At 44.4% G+C, this 23,901-nt stretch overlaps 2 protein-coding genes across 2 annotated transcripts in view; one reads left to right on the forward strand and one right to left on the reverse strand.

The window, feature by feature from the left end:
- Positions 1-12,544, reverse strand: part of STS (steroid sulfatase) — a 107,958-nt gene extending 95,414 nt beyond the window's left edge. The window contains exon 1 of the mRNA XM_066619356.1: positions 12,384-12,544. The gene's annotated coding sequence lies outside the window, so the exon portion shown is untranslated. The remainder of the gene's footprint in view (positions 1-12,383) is intronic.
- A 363-nt stretch (positions 12,545-12,907) lies between these two features.
- PUDP (pseudouridine 5'-phosphatase) overlaps positions 12,908-23,901 on the forward strand; it is a 74,439-nt gene continuing 63,445 nt past the window's right edge. The window contains exon 1 of the mRNA XM_066620339.1: positions 12,908-13,122. Coding sequence (XP_066476436.1) covers positions 13,041-13,122 — 82 coding nt within the window. The 5' untranslated portion in view covers positions 12,908-13,040. The remainder of the gene's footprint in view (positions 13,123-23,901) is intronic.

Genomic DNA, 23,901 nt, shown 5'->3' on the forward strand with positions numbered 1-23,901 from the left:
AAATATCTTTATGGTATTAAGATTTACATATTTCTTTGGAAGGCAGGAGTGAACACATTGCTTCTGCTAGTGTCTCATTAATAAGTTTAGCTGAGCCAATGGATAAGTTTTAAATTTCTGGACAGTAGTAAAACAGCATGGCTTCCACATTAATAAACAGCATTCCAACTGCTTCAGGAGAAAACGTGGAGCTCAATAATGCACTATCACCTCTGGTGCTCATGCTTGAAGATAAAGGAACTGGGCATGTATATTCCAAAACATCAAATCAATAATTGGCTATGTCACTGCACTGGAGCCTACTGCAGTTATGTTAGGGTGTGTTAGGGTATTAAAGGCTACAGGCGGGCCCCCGTACCTGCAGATCGGTATCCATGAGTTCTGTTATCTGTTGATCCACAGACCCTGCTCCTTGCACCCCCATTACATTACCTGTGTTTTGTTGCAGAAGTGCTTGCAGTGCAGATGTTTCTTTCACAGTCTTGCTTAAGAGCCCAATTTTGGGCTCAATGCACAGCTTAATGCTGGCACGCACTGTTGCAAACGTGCCATAAGGCATGTTTGTGAGGCCTAACACTGGGCCAGCGCCCGTGCTAGCCCAGCACTGGCTGGTGCTGGGTTAACACTGGACAGGTGCCTGGCCGCTGCCGCTCAGCGGTTGCAAAGACCACCGAGCCATGTAGAGGAAAGCAGGGGGGGAAGGCGTTCCGGGGAGGGGTCAGGCGGGTGGAGGCCAGAGAGAAGGCAGGGTGGAGGTGTAACAGGGAGGCAGGAAGAAGGCAGGCGGGAGGCGTGCCAGGGAGAGGGAACACAGAGGGAGAGAGGCGGGACCAGTGGAGCTCTCCTTCACTGGATCCTGCGAGTTTGTGTAGGGCTTGGCGCCTGACACAAACACTCTTACTTCACTGCCAACCTTTCAGTCAGCGGTGAATCGAGTAACCTCATTGCAGGGCTACTTCCCTTACCCTACCATTGGTGCGCAGGATGCAGCAGTAGACGTTTTTGGTGCCACCGCAGCCGCGTGCCACTGGAGCACAGGTTTGGGCTATAAGTCATTTCTGCCCAACGTGACATATATGCATACACCAAATGCGGCAGGGCAAAAATGGGTGAACTGAAGAGCCTAAAGTGTACATAACCAGTCATGCCAGATGGTTGCTAACAGAGTTTCTGCTTCCTGTTAGTCTCTCTGTAGCATGCAAGCTAGATGCCTGCACATTCTGCTCTTCAGTCAATCAAGACTGTTAAGCAAGAGGCTCCTGTGCTGCAAGTGCTTCTATAATAAAACAAAGGTAATGTAATGGTCATGCAGGGTGATGTGCAGGGGCTGCTTTCTATACAGGCACCTCCCCTGTATTCATGGTTTCTGTATCCATGGGGGGGGCAGAAATGAACCCCCATGGATATAGGGGCCCAGCAGTTTACCAGGAATTACTAAGGAATGAATTTTGCTGTTGACAGCTGTCAAGTTGCAGCCAGGTGCTAAGTCAGCCATTTTCAACCACTGCGCTGTGGCACACTGATGGTCTGCAGGTGTGCCGCGAGAGTTTGGAGGAAGGATCATTTGTTAATAGGGCCAATGGGGATGTGAGCTCCCCACCAACAGCACGGTGTGCCTTGTCAATTGTCAAAAAACTGATGGTGTGCCTTGACAATTTTAGTACCTTGTCAGTGTGCCATGAGACAAAAAAGGTTGAAAATCTTTCTATCAAAGACCACCACATGTCTCTTACAAGGAGTTTATAATACACATGAGAACTATAATACAGGCATGTAGAACCACATGTGAACTATGAGTTGTTTGCCACACACCTCTTGCATAGTGAAAACACATAGACCAAGCCAGAAACACATGGGCACATAAGTTGTTAAGAGGCAATGGGGGAGAGGTTAAAATAATGCCCAGGAAAAGGCAGAAATACATGGAGACTATAAAAGAACTTGCTCTAACTCGGCCCGCAATTTGTGTCTGGCGGTCGCAACTGGCAGTCATGGGCCAGTGTGGGCTCCAACAGACTGGGGGCTCCCTGCAGACTGGATTGAGTCCCCAAGGGCTGCAAATGGCCCCTGGGCTGGGGTTTGTCCACCCCTCGACTATGGTATATTCCTGATGCTCATTGGATTAGAGCAGGGGTGTCCAAAGTTTTTGGCAGGAGGGCCACATCATCTCTCTGACACTGTTCTGGGGGCTGGGGGAAAAAAGAATACATTTACATTTAAAATTTGAATAAGTTTACATAAGTTTACATAAATGAATATATTAAAGATGGACTTATATGAATGAATGAAGGTCTTGCAATAGCTCAAGGCCTATAAAAGGCCTTGCACAAAGCAAGGCTGGCCTTTCCTTCGCTGCTGCTGCTACATCACAGACATGAAACAGTAAGCCGTGGAGAGAGCCCTCATCCCACAGCTCTCACAAGAGGTCAAACAGTTGTATCGGGCCAGTGCGGGCTCTAGCAAGTCTCCGAAGGGCCAGAGGTTCATTGGAGACTGAGTGCTCCCTGAGGGCCGCCTTGGGAGTCCTTGAAGGCCACAAGTGGCCCCAGGGCCGGGGTTTGGGCACCCCTGGATTAGAGATTGGGTAGGACAAACAAGAGCTATTTTCTTTTATACTACTAAAATTCTAATTGCAGGTCCTCATTTATGCTTATGTAGGCTTTGATCTCTCCCTTTCTCAAATAGCCCACGAACCTCCATAAAACGGAGTGCTCCTTCCCCAACAGAAAGCAAGAATGTGAACAAGGATGTAAGCCTGTGTGCATGAAGGAACTGGTTCAACCAGCCTCTCTCCCACTTGGCGTTGAATTACTCTCTCATTCCAAGAACAGGTAAGATTCCCTGCTTTGTGTCATCTTTTCTAATTCTTCTTGTTCCCTGCTGCTCAGCCTCTGGTTTTCCTCTTCTAATAAACTTTTTGTAACCATGCTTACTTATATAAGTGGCAATTACTGTCTATCACTAGATAACTGTATGCCCTTGATTCTCAAACTCTTCGGGCATTTGAGATCCAAGGTAAGTGTGTGTGGGGAGGGGGGTCTAAGGAAGTGAGATTGCACTGTTGGGGTTTTTTAAAATTTACCTGCAGCCAGCACCAGAGTCCTGGGGGGGGGGTCTGGGGAGCCCTCAACAGGGCTCCCCTGTGCCTCCAAACATCTAAAAACTTCAAAAAAAAAAAAGAGGCACTTTCGGTTTCACAATGAAAACTGGAAGTGTGCTTTTTTGTTATTTTTAGATTTTTGGAGTCACGGGGAGCCCTGCAGAAGGATCCCCGGACCTTCCAGGACTCCAGCACTGGCTGCAGGTAAGTAAAAACAAAACAAAACACTCTCTTCTCAGCTGGAGAACAATCCTGGGGATCACATCACTGCCTTCTCCCTTCCCTTGCCCCTTAAGGGGCCAGATGCAGGGCTTCTTAGGCTGGCACGTCACAACATCCCTGTTTGAGAATCTCTGCCGTATGCTGTTTCTTTTATCCAGTATATCAATATTTATATGCTTATGTTTGATAGCATTGCTTTTAGTGTTATATTAACTGTTCACTACAATTACAGTTCTTCTGGTGACAGTTTGTACAATGCGTATATTATGGCCAAATAATACAAGATCCCTGAATACGCATGTTTGGGGGCACGTGTAAATGTACAATGCATGTGTCTCCAGAACACGCTTATTAAGAGTAAACTTACAGCTCAGTCCTATCTATGTGTAGGATTTGGTTTGACACAAACAGTGGAGGCCTCCCCGGGCCTCAGAAGGCCTGCCAAAGGTCTCAGAAGGCCACTTACAATTTGCTTGTCAAACCAGAAATGGGCAGGATTCACATAACCATGGATTCCTGCGTCAGATCGTCCACGAATAAAAAGGCCCAACTTGTATACAATATATTTGCTCAAGAAACCAATTTTGAAACTTCAAGCTTGCTACAGAAAATATCTTAGAAAAAGTTATTACAACCTACCAGCATTCACTTCGTAGAAAACAATCTCCCTGTAAAAAATACACATTTCTTGAATATAGCTATGAGCATACAACAGTATACATGTCGAGAAAGAAATCAGCAACTCACAGCAGGTGGGTACTCTTATTAGGAATCCCACTGCTTTTTCTGAAGATCTACACTGCTTTCAGGCTCAGAGTTCTGATAGGCTTTTATGTCTTTTGTAACACATACTATGCAAAACAACTACAGCTCTCACATCCCATAATATCTCATATTTGCAGCTTGAATTTCTCACAGTCCAATCCTGAGCTGCCTTGCACGCGGGGCTGCAGTGGCGCCAAAAATGGCTGCTGCCGCATCCTGTGTGCTTCCCCAGGTAAAGCAAGTAGCCCCGCAATGGGGCTACTCAATTCTATGGTGACCCAAAGGTTGGTATAGAATCAAGAGCCTCCATGTTGGGCAGCCAGCCCGACACAGAGGCTCTGGATCCAGTGGAGAACACCAGAGTCGCATGTTGCCGGACTGCCAGCAGGAAGGCCAAAGTTTTCCCATGCCCTTGGGGAATCATTCTAAACCTGCCAATGCATGTGAGACTGGGGAGGGCCGAATGAGAAGGCAAGGGGGGGAGGGCAAAGCAGGACAGAGATGGGGTGGTGGAGGATGGATCAGGTCCAGGAAGGGGGGGTTCAGCAGCAGCCAAATCCTAGCCCCCTTTCCTGACCTGATTCTGTGGCATGAGTCTATTGTGGATCTGCGCCAGCAAATTCATTCACACATGTTCAAGGAGACCCTTGCACTGCAGACGCTTACTCCTGGGTAAGAGAGCTTCTGTGCAGACCATCTGCTGGGATGCTGCACAGCATGGCTACATGTGCAACCCAAGGGGCATAAGCATATTATCTATTCTGTTTGCATTATTGAGATTTGTATTCATACGCATAAACACTGGTTATACGTCAATAAAGTGCATTGCTGTATCCGCTGATGTGCTTATTGCTTTCAAATCCAAAAGATGGCCTTCTGGAAGTACACCTCCTAGTAAATAATCCTGTGCTTGCACCTATTTTTGACCTCCATCTTTTTATGAATGCAATTTCCATTGGGTTATGCCACAAGATAATAGTCAAAGGACCCTTCAATGTACATATATATTTAAGTATTAGTGTAATTGCTTTTACACATGTCACTGAGCAAGTGTCATAATAAAAACTAATAACTAAGGGCCCTATCCTATCCAACTTTCCAGCACCGATGCAGCTGTGCCAATGGGGTGTGTGCTGCATCCTGTGGTGAACGGGCAGTCAGGGAGGCCTCCTCAAGGTAAGGCAATGTTTGTTAATGTGTTTTTAATCTGTTTTTAACATGTTGTAAGCTGCCCTGGGTCCCTTTAGGGAGAAGGGCGGGGTATAAATAAAGTTTATTATTATTATTATTATTATTATTATTATTATTATTATTATTATTATTATTATTATTATTATTATTATTATTATTATTATTTCCTTACCTTGGAGCTGCACTGCAGCTGCATCAGCACTGGAAAGTTGGGTAGGATTGAGCCCCAAAGAGGCCTCCCCACCTAATTTGACCACTGGAACGTAACACTGAAGCATTTCCCAGACATGAAGTAATAATGGGAAATTGACTGAATGTCTGCTTTCCTGCAGTTTTTCAAGGTATAGGATGTCTGAAACAAAATAAGTGGCAATCCTGTTTGTTGTGTGGACTCATAAAAGTTGACTTTCTTCATCCCTGCATAATTTGCAAGATAATAAAACATCTTAACACAGGATGGTTGGCCTCAGTATGGCACTTCCTACTCAATTAGAACACACATTAATATTGAATACCTTGTTATTTAATATATTTTAGAAAATTTAATTAACCTTTTTTGTTCCTACCCCAAATGAGGTCATAGTTGTTGAACCAAAATGTTCCACTGAAAACTATTAGGTTAGACAGTGGAGGGGGGGGGGGGGGGCTGTCAAACTTAGTTGTTAACATAACACTAACTTGTTAAAATTTCTGCTAAGAACTAGTTCAAATAATATGTCTAACATTTAAGAAGTAATTATACAACAAATCACTCTGTAACAGCTTTGTGTGTGTTTTAGATAACTGCCTTATGATATTGATGATGAATTCATTAATCATATTTGATGCCTCAACAAAATTCGTTTCTATTTAGTGCTTGGTTAAATGTGATCAGTTTTAATAAGGCGTTTTATTTAATTAATACTTTTTAATCACCATGGTGGTTAGCCATAAGAATTAGTGGCATCAGAACATACACTGGCAGCTGCAATGGGAATTTATGGAACTGGAAATTATACAGCTGATGCCCCATACTGGAAACCTCTATCTACAGGTGTTCCTCTTTCTTTAAGGTGCTCTAGATCCTTCTCCAAAGAGATAAGAGTATCACTTGATCTGCCCAGTCTCCCCAAGGCACTCTTTTTCATATCTGGACACCAGATATGTAAGACCCTGTGACTATAGGGGCCTCCTCCTCCTCACTCCTGGGGGCAGCTCAGCCTCAAAAGCTTAATGGTGGGTCATGGATTTGTTCACACATGATAGGCTCTGACTCCTCCTGTGGGGCCACTCCAGCGTGGATGACCAACAAAGGAGCCATGACCCACAGATCCCCAGATCACTGTCTGAAGGGGAGAGGTGGCTAGGAAAGAATAAGGAAACATGGGTCAGTATTACTCCCTGTCGTAGCACTGCATTCCTAGGATGGTAGTCAGAGACAAATTTTTCTTCAGTTCTCCCCAGGCTTTTACTTTTTTTTCGAGCTATTATCTTTGGTGTCTCTGGGACAGAAGAACAGTAGATATTGAAGAGCACTGAAAACACTTCTGTTCTCTTTGCCAACAGGCAAGGCAGCTCATCTTGCATGGTAGTGATTTGGGATTTTTTTTTTTTTTAAACATGGTGCAGAGTTCTTGCAAGCTGCAAAGGCCAGGGCTGCTGGGCACGGAAATATGGAATCAAGAATAAGCCAAACAGCTCTGTCCCAATAAAGGTTGTAGCTGGGAGCTCTCTAGCTACAAGACCTGAGAACTGTTTGGACTGCATCTCATAGGCTGTAGTGACTTCTTCCATCCTAAACTCGTTTAGACCTATATTTTGCTGTAAGCCTGAAATTGCCAAGCTAGTCATGAGAAAGGAAGCCTGAACAATTTAGTTTTGAACATGCACGTGGTTCAGTTTATTATCTGCTTCCAGGGGATTCAAAACGCTTTATGGTTTTTGAGTGAGGGTTGGATAAGCCACAACATACATTTGCCAGCTTCTGCGAAAACTGCTATCTAGGCTGCCTGCAATTATTTTCCAAGTCACTATCAGAGAAGCCTACTGTGTAAAAGTAACAAACTGTGGGCAAGACTTGCTCTGGAAAAAAAGAAAAGATCATAAGTTAATCACAGACAAACTCTTCCTGTGACTGTTGCCTGTGGGTATTAGAAAGGTCATCACCATGGGATTCAACAAAAGACAGAAATTTCAAACAAAAAGGTTGTCACATGACACTTGCAGTCACTTTATGGAAATTGTAGTTGTGTGAACCCATCCAGACACAATGACCAGAACCTTATTGTCAACCTGCTCCTGTGTTCACCAAATTTAAGACCACAAATTTACTCCCAAAAGCTCATTGTCCAGATTAGGGCAATCTGCTGTATTTTATAATGTGTGAATACGAGTATTATGGCTTGTCTTCTTCCTTCTTTGCTTGCTTTACAGCCCAGTCATAACTAACTTTCCAGCACTGATGCAGTTGTGCCAAAAGGGCAAGTGCTGCACTCTGGAGTGGGGCAGGGCAGTCATGTAGGCCTCCTCAGGAAATGTTTGTTCCCTTATCTCAGGACTGCACTGAGGCTGCATCACTGCTGGAAAGTTGGTTACGACTGGGCTGCTAGATGTCTAGATCTCACATTTAAGCAGGTTTTTATTTAGGTTGAAGAACTGTAGGTGCACAGAAACCATCTGAACCTGTGAGTTGGTGGCTGAGCCATCAAAAGGGCTGGAGGATATGGTAATGAAGAAAGGTGACTGCAGCGAGAAGGAAGAAGAACTTCATGAATGCATCGAGATGAGAAATTACCTTGTAGGTCTAGGATCTTACCGCCAACATACATGTCTTGGGATTAGTTTACTGCAATGAACTCTACATGATCCTGCTTTTGAAAAGTATTCAGAAACTGTATCTGGTACAAAATACATCACATTCTAGTAGGGATGAGGCTTCATTGGCAGATGAGTTTCTAACTTCTTGGGCACGACTCAAGAGGTTTGTTTTGCTTTTAAAGACTTAAATGGCTTACAGCCCAATCCAGAGCTCCTGTGGCACACGGCTGCGGCAGCACTGAAAACGGCTGCCGCCGCATCCTGCATGCCAATGGCAGCTGTGCGCCACCTCGGGGAAAGGGGACTTCCTTCTCCTGGGTAAGGGAAGTAGTCCCGCAATGGGGCTACTCAATTCACTGCCGACAAAAAGGCACCAAGCACCACATGAATGCTCTGGATCCTCCTCCCTCCCCTGGCAAGCCTCCCGCCCGCCCTCTCCCCGCCTCCTGCCACCCCGTCACACCTCCTCCCCTCCCTCTCCCTGCCTCCCCCCTCCCTGGAACGCCTCCTCCCCACCTCCCCCCACTCCCGTTTTCCTCTCCATGGCTTGGCTGTCCATGCAACCACCAAGTGGCAGAGGCTGGGCACCCGCACTGGGCTAGCATGGCTACTCGCCTGGCAGTAAGCCTTGCAAACAAGCCTTATGGCATGTTTGCGACAGTGCATGCCAGTGGTAAGCTGGTGCGTCAAGCCCAGGATTGGGCTCCAAGTCTACTCTACTTTACAAAAGGTCTCTTCCATATGAGATCAGATGCCTCTAGCTTAATAAAGCCTGTCAAAGAAAATCTTCACCAAATAGCTCACTATGTGGAGCTGTGCTTTTCTTGTGATGAAGGAAGTCACAATTGTGGGAGGTCCTTCCCCAAAATAACCACCATTTTCTTTACCATTTTGACATCCTTAGAAGAGTCATTAACAGCCCAATCTTGAGCTGCCCATTGTGCCAGGACTGCACTGTTGTGCTGGGACAGCACCGAAACGGCTGCCATGGCATCCTACACACAACAGGGCAGCAACCGTTGCCTCCTGGGGAGAAAGGGACTTTCATTCCCTTCCCCTGGATAAGGCAAGTAAGCCCACAATGGGGTAACTCAGTTCTGCGGCAACCCTTGTGCTGCTGTAGAATCAAAAGCCTTTGTGTTGGGCCTGTGGCCCAACACAGATTCTCTGGATGCAGAGGACCAAAGCTCCTTCAGTTCCGCCTCCCTTCCAACCCCACTCCCTCCCCCCCGGCAAGCCTCCTCCTCACCTCCCCCATGCCCCCACCTGCCTCTCTGCTGCCCAGCAGTTTAGGCAATCGCAGAGCAGCAGAGGTCCATCAGTATTAGCCCATCGCCCAGATGCTGAGCTAGAACCACACTAGGAGCTGCAGACATGCAGGCACATTTGTGATACCCAGCAAAGGTGGTGGACCAGTGCTAAGAGCTCAGAATTGGACTCTAAGGGCCCAATCCTATCCAATTTTCCAGTGCTGGTGCTGTGCTGGGTATGCACTGCTTCCTGTGTTGGGGGTGCAGTCACAGAGGCCTCCTCAAGGTATGGGAACATTTGTTACATTACCCTGGGGCTGCACTGTGGGTACACCAGTGCTGGAAAGTTGGATAGGATTGGGCCCTAAGACATTTCTTCCAGTAAGACATTGATTTCAGTACTTGATTTTATTCTCTTTTTTCATTACTCAAGTTCCTACTTCATTCTTCAACATGATTAACATAATTATTTTTATTCAATAACTGTGGACATTTTTTTAAAACTTCTTGTTTGTAAGCTATTTTGAGCGTCCATTTGGGGTAGAAGCAGGATTAAGTTCTCAAATAAATAAGGCCTGTTATTTTTAGTAGATGTTGCAAGGTGATGACATTCAAGCTTCCTTGAATAAAATATTTAAAAATATGATACTTCTATATTGTTGCATGCAGAGAAATAAATTATTGCAAATATAAACACAAATATAAATGAACCTCCAGATGTGATCTGTCAGCACAGACTAACTACAGAATTGTATTTCTGTAGCTCATGTTCATCTATCTGCTGAACACACAACAGGTAAAGAGGTATGCCTCATTAGCCATAGCTCATTAGGTGCTATTCTACTTCTCTCCCTCTTGAGTGTTCCCACAACTGTTATTCAAACAGGTCATGCCTCATTATATCCTAAAGAAAAGTTTGCCATCATTTGTATCACATTATCTACTTGTATGCATCATGTCCATGAAAGCAAAATGACATATTCAGTATGCATTTGACACTTCTACTGGGCCTGAGAATGAAGATTTATCTCCTCTACAGGTCATTTCCAGGCCTGGGAACTCATTTGTTGGACAACTAGATTTCTCCACCTGAGAAACACCACATTTAATTTTTCTATGTTGCCTGAAAGAAACTGATCTCTCAATTCCACACAAATGAAGTAAAACTTCTTTTTGAAGGAAGCAAGAATACTTATACAGGTACTTATATAAGGTGCATTACACTTTGTAATAATCCAAAGAGAAAGCACCATTAGTTATTTGTCAACACCAGGCATGCCAGTATCTATAAGGCACCATTAGTTCACAACACTCCCGCCATCCCTCTATATCAGTGATTTTCAACCTTTTTCATCTCACAGCACATTGGCAAGGCACTAAAATGGTCAAGGCACACCATCAGTTTTTTGACCATTGACAAGGCACACTGTGCTGCCAATGGGGGGACTCACATCCTACAAATAAATGACCCTCTCCCAAATTCCTGCAGCACACCAATGTGCCATGACACAGTGGTTGAAAATGGTTGCTTTATCTATATGGGGAAGGGCAATTTTACTTCATTCAGCCTATTATATCCTAGCCTAATTTATTCCACTGTATTTTCAGTGCATAAAACTAAACAGGCATAACAATATGTACTACACAAAACCACTTTCCATATAATTATATAATGTATGATGATTACTTCTAAAAGGACTGTTTGTGTTTCTCAGAAATTTGTGTATTGATTTCCTTTTTCCATTCTATTATTAGCATGTTTCTCTCACTCTTTTTTCAAGAAGTTCAGGGTGGTTCAGTTGTGTGTTTCCTATTTTATCCTTATGATATCCATGTTTAGGCTGAGAGTATACAGCATAATCCTACGCATGATTACATGGAACTAAGTCTCACTGAGTTCAGTGGGTCTTATTCCCAAGAAAGTGGGCACAGGGTTGCACTTCTACTAGTGAGTATTATGACCAAGTAGACTTGAACTCAGACCTAGTTCTCTAGCAGCACATCCTTATGCACATCTACTCAGAAATAAGTCCCACTGAGTTCAGTGGGGCTTTGTCCTAGGAATGTGTGCATATAGGATTACAACCTACCATTGGTCTATCCATATACCTAGCCTGACTCTGCTATGAACACACCGTTATGGGGTACAACCCAATTCTATGCATGTCTACTCAGAAGTAAGTCCCACTAGAGTCAATGGGGCTTACTCCCAGGAAATTGTGGATAGGATTGGGTCGGAAGTAAGCACTCATGGAGCTAGAGCTACTTTATCAGATCAGTGGGCTGCAGGTGGCAAAGCTAATACCACAATAAATTTGTTTGTATTTAAGCTATCTCTATTGGTGTCTCAGAAAAGCTTATGGGTTGATCAGCATAAAGAAAAAAATATGGTGATAGGGCTGCAACATGCCATAGGTTCTGCAGCAGTTTTTCTGAAACTGTGGGTCAGGACCCACTTTCAGATGAGTCAGGGCCAATTTCAGATGAGTTCCCATTCATTTCAATATTTTTACTTTTAATATATTAGACTTGATGCTATCATGGTATATGACTGCATTTGGGGAAATGTTACAGACCTGTACTTTTAACAAGCTACGATGTACATTCTTTTAACAATGCTAGTCAATGGGACTTACTCCTGGGTAAGTGTGGGTAGGATTGCAGCCTAGGATTGTGAAAAATCTTCCTGCTTGATGATGTCACTTGCCGTGGGTTCTGAAAGATTCTCATTCTAAAAAGTGGCTCCCAGTGCTCAATCTGTGAAAACCTGTTCTGCAGGGTCTGACGTTCAAAACAAGACACGTGTTTTCTTAGGTCGAATTAAATCTATAATCACTTCTCATTCCCCTTGGATTCCGAGTATAAAGTTATCTTTCCCAAGTTTGGGGAGGGGGGTTCATTAACAGTCCCCATTCCCCGATTTCTGCCCGGCCCACAGGTGTGCACATGTGGTCCCTGTTGCGCATATGCAACGATGGGCAGAAAGCACTCAGTAGGCACGTACCCTCATCGCACTCACTTGGGATCGGCCCCCTTCGACTCAGCAGCACCGTACTTACTTCTGGGTAAGCTGGCCTAGCAGGACCCGGCTGCGCTATAGCTCTTCTTCGAGCTTACGTTTGCTTTCGGGGCGGTTTGCTTTCGGTTCGTGCGCTTTGCGGCTGCGATCGGAGGCGCACTTTCCTGGGAGTAAACCCCATGAAGTGCCGAGGGGCTTTCTTCCGAGTAGGCCTGGAACTGTGTGTGCCCATGATGCAATTCTCCCCCCTTCCCTCCCCCCATGCAGCACTGGACACCCTCCAGCAGCAACTCACAGCCCAATCCGATGCACGTCTACTCGGAAGTAAGTCCCATTACAGTCAATGGGGTTTACTCCCAGGAAAGTGTGGATAGGATTGGGCTGCCAAGTCACTGGAGCTGCATTGAACAGCAGCGACCCCTCCACTCTCCCGGGCTACACAGTCACACTTTGCACGGAGCGCGGGCGCGCCTCCAGCAACACTGTTGCAAAAGCTCTCTTGGGCTGGGTTAGGACAGCGCACTGCGCATGGGCAGCACATAACTCCCCCCCTCCGCTGGTTCCTGTTCAGGCTAGGAGCAGCATCGGAGGCGCATGCTCCCTGCGTCCTTCTCGCCCCAGCCCTCCTGCAGCCACCCTTGAGCACCCTTGCCCGGGGCAGAAGGTTGCTCTGCAGCCCAGGGCTGCTGCGGGGACAATGGCCTCCTCTGGCTCCGGCCCAGTAGCAGCGCTGCAGCCCGTCACTCACCTCATCTTTGACATGGACGGCCTCCTGCTAGGTGTGTAGCGCGCCGCCCCCCCCCCCCACGCGCCTGCCTGCCTGCCTGCCTGCGGTGGGGTGGCTCAGGGGAGGTGGTGCTGGTGGCTGCGGGGCTCGCAGCAGGCTGGTCAAGTGCAGAAAAGGCGGGGGTTCAGCCTCCTTTCCCCCCACCCACGCTGTAATGGAGACTCCACGTGTTGCACAGCGCACTCGCTTTCACTCCCAGAATCAAGCATGTCACCAGTGGCTTATAGGGTCCAAGCCTAGGCTTGTCTACTCAGAAGTAAGGCCCACTGTCATTGATGGGCCTTACTCCCAGGTAAGTGTGGGTGGGATTGTGGCCTCAGGGCCCATTCCTACCCAGTTTTCTAGTGGGGCATGCACTGCATCTTGTGGTGGGGAGGCAGTCACAGAGGCCTCCTCAAGGTACGGGAACATTTGTCCCTTTACCTCAGGACTGCACTGGTGCTGTAAAGTTGGGTAGGATTGGGCCCTCAGACTGTACTCTGTGCATCTTTTCTCAGGAGTAAGCCCACTGAACACAATAGACTTCCAGATAGACAGGCACACCAGAAACTGCAGGTTTGGTTCCCCATGATGTTTCTGGCCGTTGTTCAAGAGTTCCATCAGTGCTTCCCAACCTTTAGGATCCACGGACCACTGAGATGAAAATTGGGATTGTCGTGATCCACATCGGACCTCCCACCTACCCCCTCTCCGCACACCAAAAAATACAATGACATTTGTAATGAGGAGGTAATTTATAGAGAAGATTTGTGGGTTTCTGCTTTTGCTGCCAGCTGCAGGAGGTTTATTCTTCTTCAGCCTCTTTGGTGGTCTGTGGGGAAGCATCTCTCAGATGAGTGTTCCCTGATGGACTGCCAGAGAGGATGGAAAACAGATGGCCCACAGCCAAGGCAGAGAGCTAGTTTTCATGTCTAGTTTTGAGATAAACATAGAGTCTTTTTCAAATGTTCCTCTGGTTCATGAAAAGCTTCCCATGCATTGGTAGGCACGTGGGGCTAGGTCCAAGTTTTAGGGGAGCACTTATACCAAAAATCTTCTGATGTGGTACATAGGTACTGGGAGACTCCCTGTCCTCCAACATAGGTGGGAGCTTTGACACACAAAGGAGGATCTCCCAAAAGGTGGTGGAGCAGAAAGGGCGCTTTATCTCCTTCCCTACCCTTGGCTCTGAGGTTGATCCAGAGCTAGCTGGCCCTTTCACCTTAGGGCTCTCCTTGTGGCCACCTGGTGATGCCCCAAGAATAGGAGTGGATGAGTGCCTGACGGGAGTTTGTCCAATGTGAGGCCTGAGAGACCACTCAATACTTCACAAATGGAAGCCTAGCAACAGAACACCTCCCAGGATGATGACCCTCAATGAACCCAGTATGGCCAGTGGCTCACCGAAGGGCAACTGTTAAAAGAAGTATTTCAGAAACACAGAGATGATCAAGCAGCATTGGTACAGGGCTTGAAAGATAGGTCAGACGAACTGGGCTGGGATTAATAGTTCCACTCCCCCATTCTTCTTAACTGTCTGCCCAATTCTATCCACACTTTCCTGGGAGTAAGCACCATTGACTCTATTGAGACTTACTTCTGAGTACACGTGCATAGGATGGGGCTGTAAGTTGACCATGGAAAATGATATTGAGGCCTTCTTGGTCATGTTGTTCTGAAAGCAACAACCTCAGCTATTTGGGGCACATAGGCAGCCTTTAGTGCTCTTGCAGCTTGCAAGGAGGACTGCAAAGCTGCAGATTCTCTTTGGCCAGTGTAGGACTCTTCCCGGTGCACGTCAAGGCCAATACCTGGTTGGGCATCCTTTCTCTGGCCACAATGGACAGAGCCCCAATGTATGGCAAGGCCAGAGTTGGACAGCTATGATTTGAGCCTTATGATTAATGTACTTTGGTTGCTTTCCAGCATGTTCCCTCTTGAACATTGCTGCACCCACAGTATGTTGTCACTGTGTGTTAATCGGCACGTTTGAAGAGCATATGCAATTTAATAAAGAGAAATGTTCACCAAACAATGACACATTTTTTTTTTCAGAAATTGTTCAAAACATACCTAGAGGAATATTTACCATTGGCTTTATTTCTTGGGGGCAAGTAGTAATTGCTCCCAGGTGAGAAGTTGAATGGCAGCTGAACTTTCCTTTGTGCTACTACGTTTAATACATTACAGTATTTTGAGTTGATAGCCTGTGGAATGAACAGGATTTTCAACCACAGTAATGGTTTTTCAACCACAGTAATGTGCCTGGGAATGTTACCTTGAGCTAAATCCACAATACCCTTGCTCTGGGTTAAAGTGTTAACCAAGAGAATAAAGTGTTGCACTTAGTATAGAAAATTCCCATTGTTTGCAAGAGGATGTTTTTGAGGGGTGTCATCGTGTGTTGCTTCTGTAGAATACCGTAATGTGAAAATAGAATTGTTTCCATAAATACCACACATGGTTTTTCCAATATTTCTGTTTGTGGATAATTGCATGATTGAAATTTTTTTTTTTTTAGGTAAATGCTGGTTTGGTGTTTAAAATGAGGAGGTGAATTCCTGCTGTTTTGTACCTGTGTGTAACTGTTGATGACAAGATTCATATACATTTTGTTGGGTGTGATTCCTTCAGCCTGTACTTTTCAGACATGCCTCTCTCTCTTCTGCACCCTGCGTACTGTCAACAGCCATGATATAAAACTAGTTCCTGTTTAAACAATGAATATAGCTGCTTCCTCGCTGTGCAATGTTGAAACAATTGTTTGGCAGATGGTAAACCATATTTTGCAAATTTCAAGTCCTCTAGGATATTACTTAGTTTTACCTAGAGAACTTATGCTCACTTTAAGCTAATTAGTTCCTCTGGCTCAAACCCGGCTCACTGTGCAGCAGCATACAAAACCTCTATTTACACCTAGCACTAACGGAAAGGTAACCAATAGGTAGCTTGCCTGTGGAGCTGCAGGTTCCCTCCTCTCAGTTCTCAAAGCAGCAGCTCTTCTAGCAGTGCCCTTTCACATAGCTGTCTGTCTGTCTGTCTGTCTGTCTGTCTGTCTGTCTCCCCCACCCCATCCCTCATCCTACTACACACCAACTCCCTCCTAAGAGGGAGCTCTTTTATCCCTAAGAGCATTTTTGCAACTGTGCAGGACACTCACTGTATCATGAGGCCTTGGTGTTAACCCCGTGCTTTCCAGACTTATCAGAGCAGGGGGCCACTGTTGACACCACACCCTGTCTCCTTAAGGTAGGGATACCCAAACTCTGCTCTGGGGGCTGTTTGCTGCCCTCAGGGATTCCCAATCCGGCCCACAGGGAGCCCCCAGTTTCCAGTAAGCCTCTGGCCCTCCAGAGACTTGCTGGAGCCCATGCTGGCCCAACGCAACTGCTCTCAGCATGAGTGTGACTGTTCAACCTCTCACATGAGCTGTGGGATGAGGGCTCCCTCCACTGTTTGGAAGGCAAGTCTGGCCTTGCTTTGTGCAAGGCCTTTTTGAGGCCTTGAGCTATTGCAAGACCTTCATTTGTTCATATAAGTTCCATCTCTAATATATGTAAAATTATGTAAATTTATTCAAATTTGAAATGTAAATTAATCATTTTTTCCCTGGCCCCTGACTCAGTGTCAGAGAGAGGATGAGGCTCTCCTGCCGAAACGTTTGGGCACTCCTGCCTTAAGGGATCTTGCTGGTTTCCACTGTAAAGTGTTCACATAGATCACTCAACTTTTATGCAGAATCGTTTTGAGAAATACCATCAGTACTATGGCAAATTGAAAAAGTGGTTAGAAATCTATTTGCTGTTGGAGTGATTGTTAAACACAAGATAATTAAAATTGGTGATGTCCCTAAGGTCATTAGGATGTTTCCTTTTATGTTGGTTAAGCATACTTCCTGGAAAACCGCTTGTCATCTCAGGGGTTCCGCAGAATTACTTATTCCTGTGAATTAATTCATAGTTCATCTCCCAACAAAGTGTAACAGTGTCGTCTGATTCTCCCTTTCCTGTGGAAGTTGTACTGTCCTAATAATAATAATTATTGCCCAATCCTAGCCTGATTTCCAGCACTGGTGCAGCTGCAATGCAACCCTGAGGTAACGGAACAAACATTCCCTTACGTTGAGGATGCCTCCATGACTGTTCTCCCACTGCAAGATTCCTCCCAATGCAGAGCATTCCTGATTGGCACACTGAATGAATGCTGGAATGTTGGATAGGATTGTACCCTTAGTTCTGTACATCACTTCTGTAGATGTGAGAAGTGTTTCACATGCATTACCTTGATGAAATTCTTACAAGGGTGTTGTAGAGTGATATCATCATATATCAGTTGAGGATACAAATTGAAAAGTGTACATTTTTTCTTCTTCTTGTGGCCCTATATTCCTCTTCTTTTCTCCAGGCTCAATCTGCTAGTAGGTCCCCTTCTAAATTATCCTAACTTTTCTTTATTTAGGTTGTTCTCTGTGTTCAAGCTAACATCTTCCTTCTTCCCTGACAGAATATTGCTTTTCAAACATGGTACTTGCCAGCTGCTTGGAAATTATTTTAATTTGTTATGCTTTTTACTAAGCTTTGATTCCTTAACCCAATTATTTTCAATCTTTGTCATCTCATGGCACACTGCCTATGCACTAAAATTGTTGAGGCATCAGTTTTTTGAGAACGTACACCACACTGCTGGTGGGGGGCTCACATCACCCAATGGCCCTACTAATAAATGACCCTCCCCCAAAGTCCTGCAGTACACCTGCTGACCATTTTTGGCACACTGGTTGAAAATTGCTGCCTTAACCCTTCTGGCAAAATCCACTTGTAGTTCTATTCCTTTTTTATATCTGCTAGATATCCCCTAGAAACTCTTACTTCTGTGAATTTTTGTTTGTTGACTTTCACTAAAGCAGTGGTAGTCAAACTGGTGGGTCACAACCCAGCATTGAAACTTAAAAGGAGCTTTTTCCCTTAAGGGGAGTGACCCGGGAATGGGTGCCCCAAAGGCATGACTGCAGCACTGTGGGCAACCAGGAGCATTTTAATGTACCTGGGGGGATTGTGCAGCCTCCCAGAGGGTCCTAGAGGCTCATAGCCCTTGGCAAGCCTCTTGGGGTGGAGCACAGCATAGCAGAAACTTCACGAATACTTCAGATTTGCTCATTTATGGGTTTCAGTCAGAGCTCCAAAGCTTGGAGCTTCTGAAACCTGGAAATAAGCTCCGGTTGCAGATTGTAGCTCACTACTGCAGAGCAGAGGCTCGCCAAGGCGGTTGCAAGCCTCTAGGACCCTCTAGGAGGCTGCCCAATCCCCCCAGGTACACTAAAATGCCCCTGGGTGCCTGCAGCACCTCAATCACTGTGTCACCATCTGGGGGGGGGGTCCTTCCTGACCCCGTCAAAACCTACAAGCAGTTCTCAAAATCCTGGAGAGTTTGAGAACAACTGCTTAAAGCAGTCCAAAGCAATCAGCACTTGGGGGACCGCAGTTGCCCCTCATTGTGTCCCAGACTCTGTTTTCCTAAGATGTGGAATTAGCAAGCTTTGTGCTTGTACACCCTGAGCTTTCTAGACTACAGCCCCTCTCATTTCAGTAAACAGTGTCAACGCTTGTTGTGCAAGTGTTGATTTTTCAACAGTATTTGTGAAGTCATCTAATACACCTTTAATAAAGTAGCTAGCCTTTGTAGGTATAATGACGGAATGCTTCACCTTTATAACTGGGATACAGCTGTTTTTCCCTCAGTTAAAATGTAAAAAAAAATGTGGTTGATTTTTTTTTTTTAGAAACATGAATTGTTCATTAATTGCAGTACAACTGTCTATCATAGTCCTAATATGCTGTACTAAAATTCTATTCTGAGCCTAATTTCTTTAATGCATATGCAACAAGCGCCCTTTACTGTGTAGCATAACCCCAGGGGAGTAGGAATAACTAAATTTTAATTTTTGATGTCCCGCTGAATAGATTTGATGAACACTGGCTGATTGAGGGGATAGGGAGCAGCAGAGGAAACAAAAGGCGAATGTTTTTTTTCCTTAACACGTACTTGGTGTATTAGATGTAGGTTTGTTACTTATACAACTGGTTTTTCCACAGAGAGTTTTTTTTTTAAATTTGGTGTGTGTGCATATGCACACAAGTTAAAACCTCAAGTGAATAATGAAGCTTTTAATAGCCTGTACCAATGCATTTTTTTACAGCATTGATGGCGATGTGTGATTCTTGGCATTGAACAGATGTGTGAAATTAATTCTAAAGATTTCGATAGAACATAGTATTGAACATAGTATCCCTCCCAAAAAAAACTCACAAGATTTCATAGCACTGTTTGTTTGCTACAGACCAACATAGCTACTCTTCTTTAAAGTGACTAACTGAACAGAGATAGAAATTTCTGTTCTCTTGCAAGCACTTTTTTGAAACTTTCTGATTTGCATTGTTCTACACTCCAATGCCCAATTTGAGCTATTTTTTAAACATTTTGCATGGTAACACAGTGTCATATGTTTAGTATCATCTAATGCTAAGGATCACTTGGATTCTTCAGAGGGCTTGGTGCATGGGAGAACTTGGAAAACTGAGGGGAAATGGTACGTTTTTCATTAGTTGTTTTGCCATCTGGCACTAGTGACTCAAATGTTATCTTGTGTGTAAATTAATTGTGTTATATGGTCTTTAATGTGCAGAGAGAAAGAATTATCTGGAAAATAGACAACATCTGGCAGCATCTGTTTGATTAACTAATAGCAAAACATTTCCAGTGTCCTGATTAGGACAAGTGGGACCATTTGTTTTGGATTTATGTTCAGTACTACCAGAGACAGGTGTCTGGGTGGTCAACTATCTAGGAATAAAACAGTCTCAAAGGTTTCAATTTGTTTCACCATGTTTATGATAGAAGGATTGAAGTGTGTATAAGCTGAAGAACTGCTGTTTGTTACATTGGGGCATCTGTTGTCTTTTACTAGTCTCACATGAAAACTGTTCCTTCAGCTGGAGGGATTTGCTCTGGTATGAGTGCTTTTAGAATCAAGTACCTAATTTTGCTGTTAGTTTTATACTATCTGCATACTCCAGCTCAAAAGAAGATCTTCTCAAGCTCTGATCATACTAGAGGACTGAGTGGATGACTTGATGGCAACCACAAATAGTGATTGCTAGTAAATGCTACCCAGCCTGCCTCTTGAACTGAATGTGTCTTTCCGTTCAAGGTTAGTTTTAGGAGTAATATTAGGAAGCCCAAGACTGATTTAAAATGACATCTTTTTTTCCTTACCTTCCTCCAACCTGGGTGACAGAAGCCTTAGTTTCTCAAAGTGACTGCATTTGCCTAATGATCTATTATTGTCACTTGTAGGACATGGCAAATGCCTTGCAAATATTAGCACAAAACTTAGGACATCATGTCATGGGGGGGGGGACACACGACACCCTTGCCCTCAACAGGAACAGTGGATTCAAACTGAGGTGTCCACCAAACTTATGGTAATATCATGCCCTCCTTATCTTATGTTTGTAGCACTCCGACCCCTGTTGATGGGCTACAGTGGTGCTTTCCAAACTCCTACAAGCACTGTAAGTTATTGAGGGAGAGGGGTGAAGGCAGCAATGCGACCCCCCCCCCCCAGGATCATGCTGCTGCCGGGGATAGGAGGGGTATTTTCTACTTACATGCAGCCAGCACTGCAGTCCTGGGGAGGGGGGTACTGGGAGCTCTCTGCAGAACTCCACATGCCTGCAAAAGTGTTAAAAAACAAACAGGCACTTCCAGTTTCATAGCAAAAACCAGAACTGCCTGGTTCGTTCTTTTTTTCCCCCCACACTAGCAGGCACAGGAAGCCCTGCGGAGGGCTCCTCACATTCTGCAGGACTGCCTGCAAGTAAGTAGAAAACCCCCCTCACATCCCCACAGCAGCACAATCCTGGGGATTGCATTGCTGCCTTCCACCCCTTCCTGCCCTTTAAAGGGGCATTGGCCACTGCTTCCCAGGCTGGTGGGTCACACCCACCGGTTTGGGAACCACTGGGCTAGAGACTTCTGCCATTTCCTCAACCTTAATATACTTTCTTTCCCTCAAAACAGTCAGTGGACCAAACACTTAAGTGGAAATGGATAAATACGTGAGGAAAAAGAAAGTAAAGAATAAGCCCCTGTTGACTCAGATGATTTTTTTTCTTCCTCCTAGTGTGGGGAAAAAAGACTATAACTCCAATTGTTCTTCTTCATCCCACACTTTGAAGCATTTGTGAAGTTTCTGCTATGCTGTGTTATTGTGCTCCACCACAAGGGCTTCTACAATCACTTGTAGAATTGTGCCATCCAGTGAGGAATTAAGACTCTGACCTTCACTGGTGGGAAGCCCTTGCAGTTTCTCTTGATTGAAATGAAGATCAACTGATTTAACACCTAGTGACACTAAGATGGTACAGGTGTATTATGGCTTCCTGCCCCCAAAAGAATAATGGTATAACAGGGTCAGAGAAGGTATATTCAGAAGGGTAGCCTAAGTACGGTATGTTAATTGCAGAGTTGAGAAATAAGATGTACTGAAATTAAAACTTTGACACACAATGAAAAATCCTGTTGGTCAGAAACATCTAGTGGAGCAAGTTCTTCACATCCAGTCCCATAACATAAGGCACAACCAATCTACTAAGTGCAGATAACCTCAGAGACCATTTAGAAGTACTCTATATCAGATACTCTTAAAGTAAATCAGAGCCTTAAGGTTGTTCAGGCAATGAAGCCTATTGATCAATTACATTGCCCTGTATTTTTTCTTTGAAGGTTGATACTGTGTAATGATTTCATCTGTTGTTGAATCAGTTAAGCAGTCTTAACAACTTCCCATTGTGTCTTCAGTCCTTAATCTCTCTCCCATTGAAATAAGTGTGAACTGAATCTGGTCTATCAGTTTGGTTCTTTTTGTTTCTTTTCCATTGTAATCACTCATCTGTGTCAGGCTCATGAACTTTTTTCCTGCATTAACTGGCTAATACTAAAAATCTCCTTGTGCTTAAAAAAATGTTGTTTTGCTTTCAACTATGAAATGATAAATGTCTCAAAACAGTAGCAGTTTGTAAAAGGACTTGCAATGCTAGCACAGCATCTACAATAGCTACATGAAACTGCCTTAGTGTAGTAAAAGAAAAGCATCTCTTGAAAGTGTTGTACAAAAATGGTGATTAAAATTCTTTTATATGGCAGTAGGGAGACCAAAGGAGAGGGTCCACCCCCCCCCCAAATGTTCAGGTTTTCTTCCTTTGTATTGTAGATGTTTATTCTTTAGAGTACATTAGTCTCATCTAGGGCTGATGTGAGGAGGTAAAAGCTCCTCACGCTAAAATAATTTGTTCATGGTATATATTATAAGTACCTTGTGCTTGAGTTTCCCATCTCTTTGAAAACTGCTGCCTGGAGGCCTAATTAATGGAAATAGATGGCTGATGGGACACTTACCTTATGAGGTGAGACATTGTAAAAGCTGTGCATGTTTATTTCTGAATACAAAGAAAAAAACCATTTGTGTATCTTTTTCCAAGTTTTCATTCATTGAGTGATGTTTGTACTTGCGGACTTTCAGCTATGCTAATGCATGGATATTAGAGCAGGGCTAGTTTGAAATAGCAGGTGTCCTTAAAATACGTCCAGAACATTTGATGTCTCAAGCAACTTTATTTGCAAGGAGTATATGGAATGAATTAAGCTGAATGCTTACGATATTGCTGCCTTTAAGGGTAGTTGAAAGAGCACTAAAACCCTCTGTTCCTTGTTCTTCAACCAGCTGCCTGTTGATATGGATTCAATCGTCATAACCCATGGCTGCTGCCTTTGGTGGGGTACTTTGTGAAAAGATTTTTGGAAGTCCAAGTATATAATGTTGCCTTGCTTCTAAAACTGGTTCCCAACGTCGGGTACATGTACTTTCAGGGGTACTTGCCAGAACCTTCAGCGGTACTCAAAAAGAATTGAATAATGGCAGAAAAGGCAGGTCTGTATTAGAATGCCTTGCAAGGCTGGCAAGGCAGGAAGGAAGGCAGCTAGCTGACTATGAAAGCCACACCAACTGCTAGTTTTTGGTAATCAATTCATGTATTATCAGATATGGATCAGTAGTAAAATTGAATAGAATTATTATACTATTAGTTATGCTTTGACTGTTCAGATATTTTGAGTATGCAGTCTTGCTTTTTAAAGTTAAAACAGTCTTGTGTGATTTCCTCCCCCCTCTCCCAAATCTTCATGGACCACTGACATGAAGTCAGCCCACCCCGATGCATGTCATTTCTTGGTTTCACTTGCCAGGCACACCAGTTCTAAGGGTTGTTACATAGCTGCTTAACTGCCACAGGGAGTCGTTCTGGTGTGAGACTTCTGAAGTACAGACAAATGAAGCTAATTGTCTCTGTGAAGACTTCAGTTTTGATCGTTTGTTTGCTAGGCTGAGACATAACAGAATTGGCCTGTAAAAGAATAATACCCATCACTATAAATAAAAATTGAACAAAATGCTGGAATGAAATTTCTTGTACCCACAGAGCATCTCTGTCTACGTTAGGTTTCGTTTAATAGCACACACAGCAGGAAATGTTGTAACTTTTAAATCATCATGTTGGAAGCACAGCCACAACATAATGTTTCCATTATGCCACGAACAGTTTTCAAATGATACAAGAAATGTTTCAATGCTTTACGGGTAACGAAAAATATAGCTTTAATAGCTAAAGTCTCCTTTGCTTCCACTTCCAATTTGCCTTCTGCCCGTGCATGTATTAAACTTTCTTTCATGTGCCTG

The sequence above is a fragment of the Tiliqua scincoides genome, chromosome 3, assembly GCF_035046505.1.
Source record: "Tiliqua scincoides isolate rTilSci1 chromosome 3, rTilSci1.hap2, whole genome shotgun sequence".
Taxonomy (NCBI): domain Eukaryota; kingdom Metazoa; phylum Chordata; class Lepidosauria; order Squamata; family Scincidae; genus Tiliqua; species Tiliqua scincoides.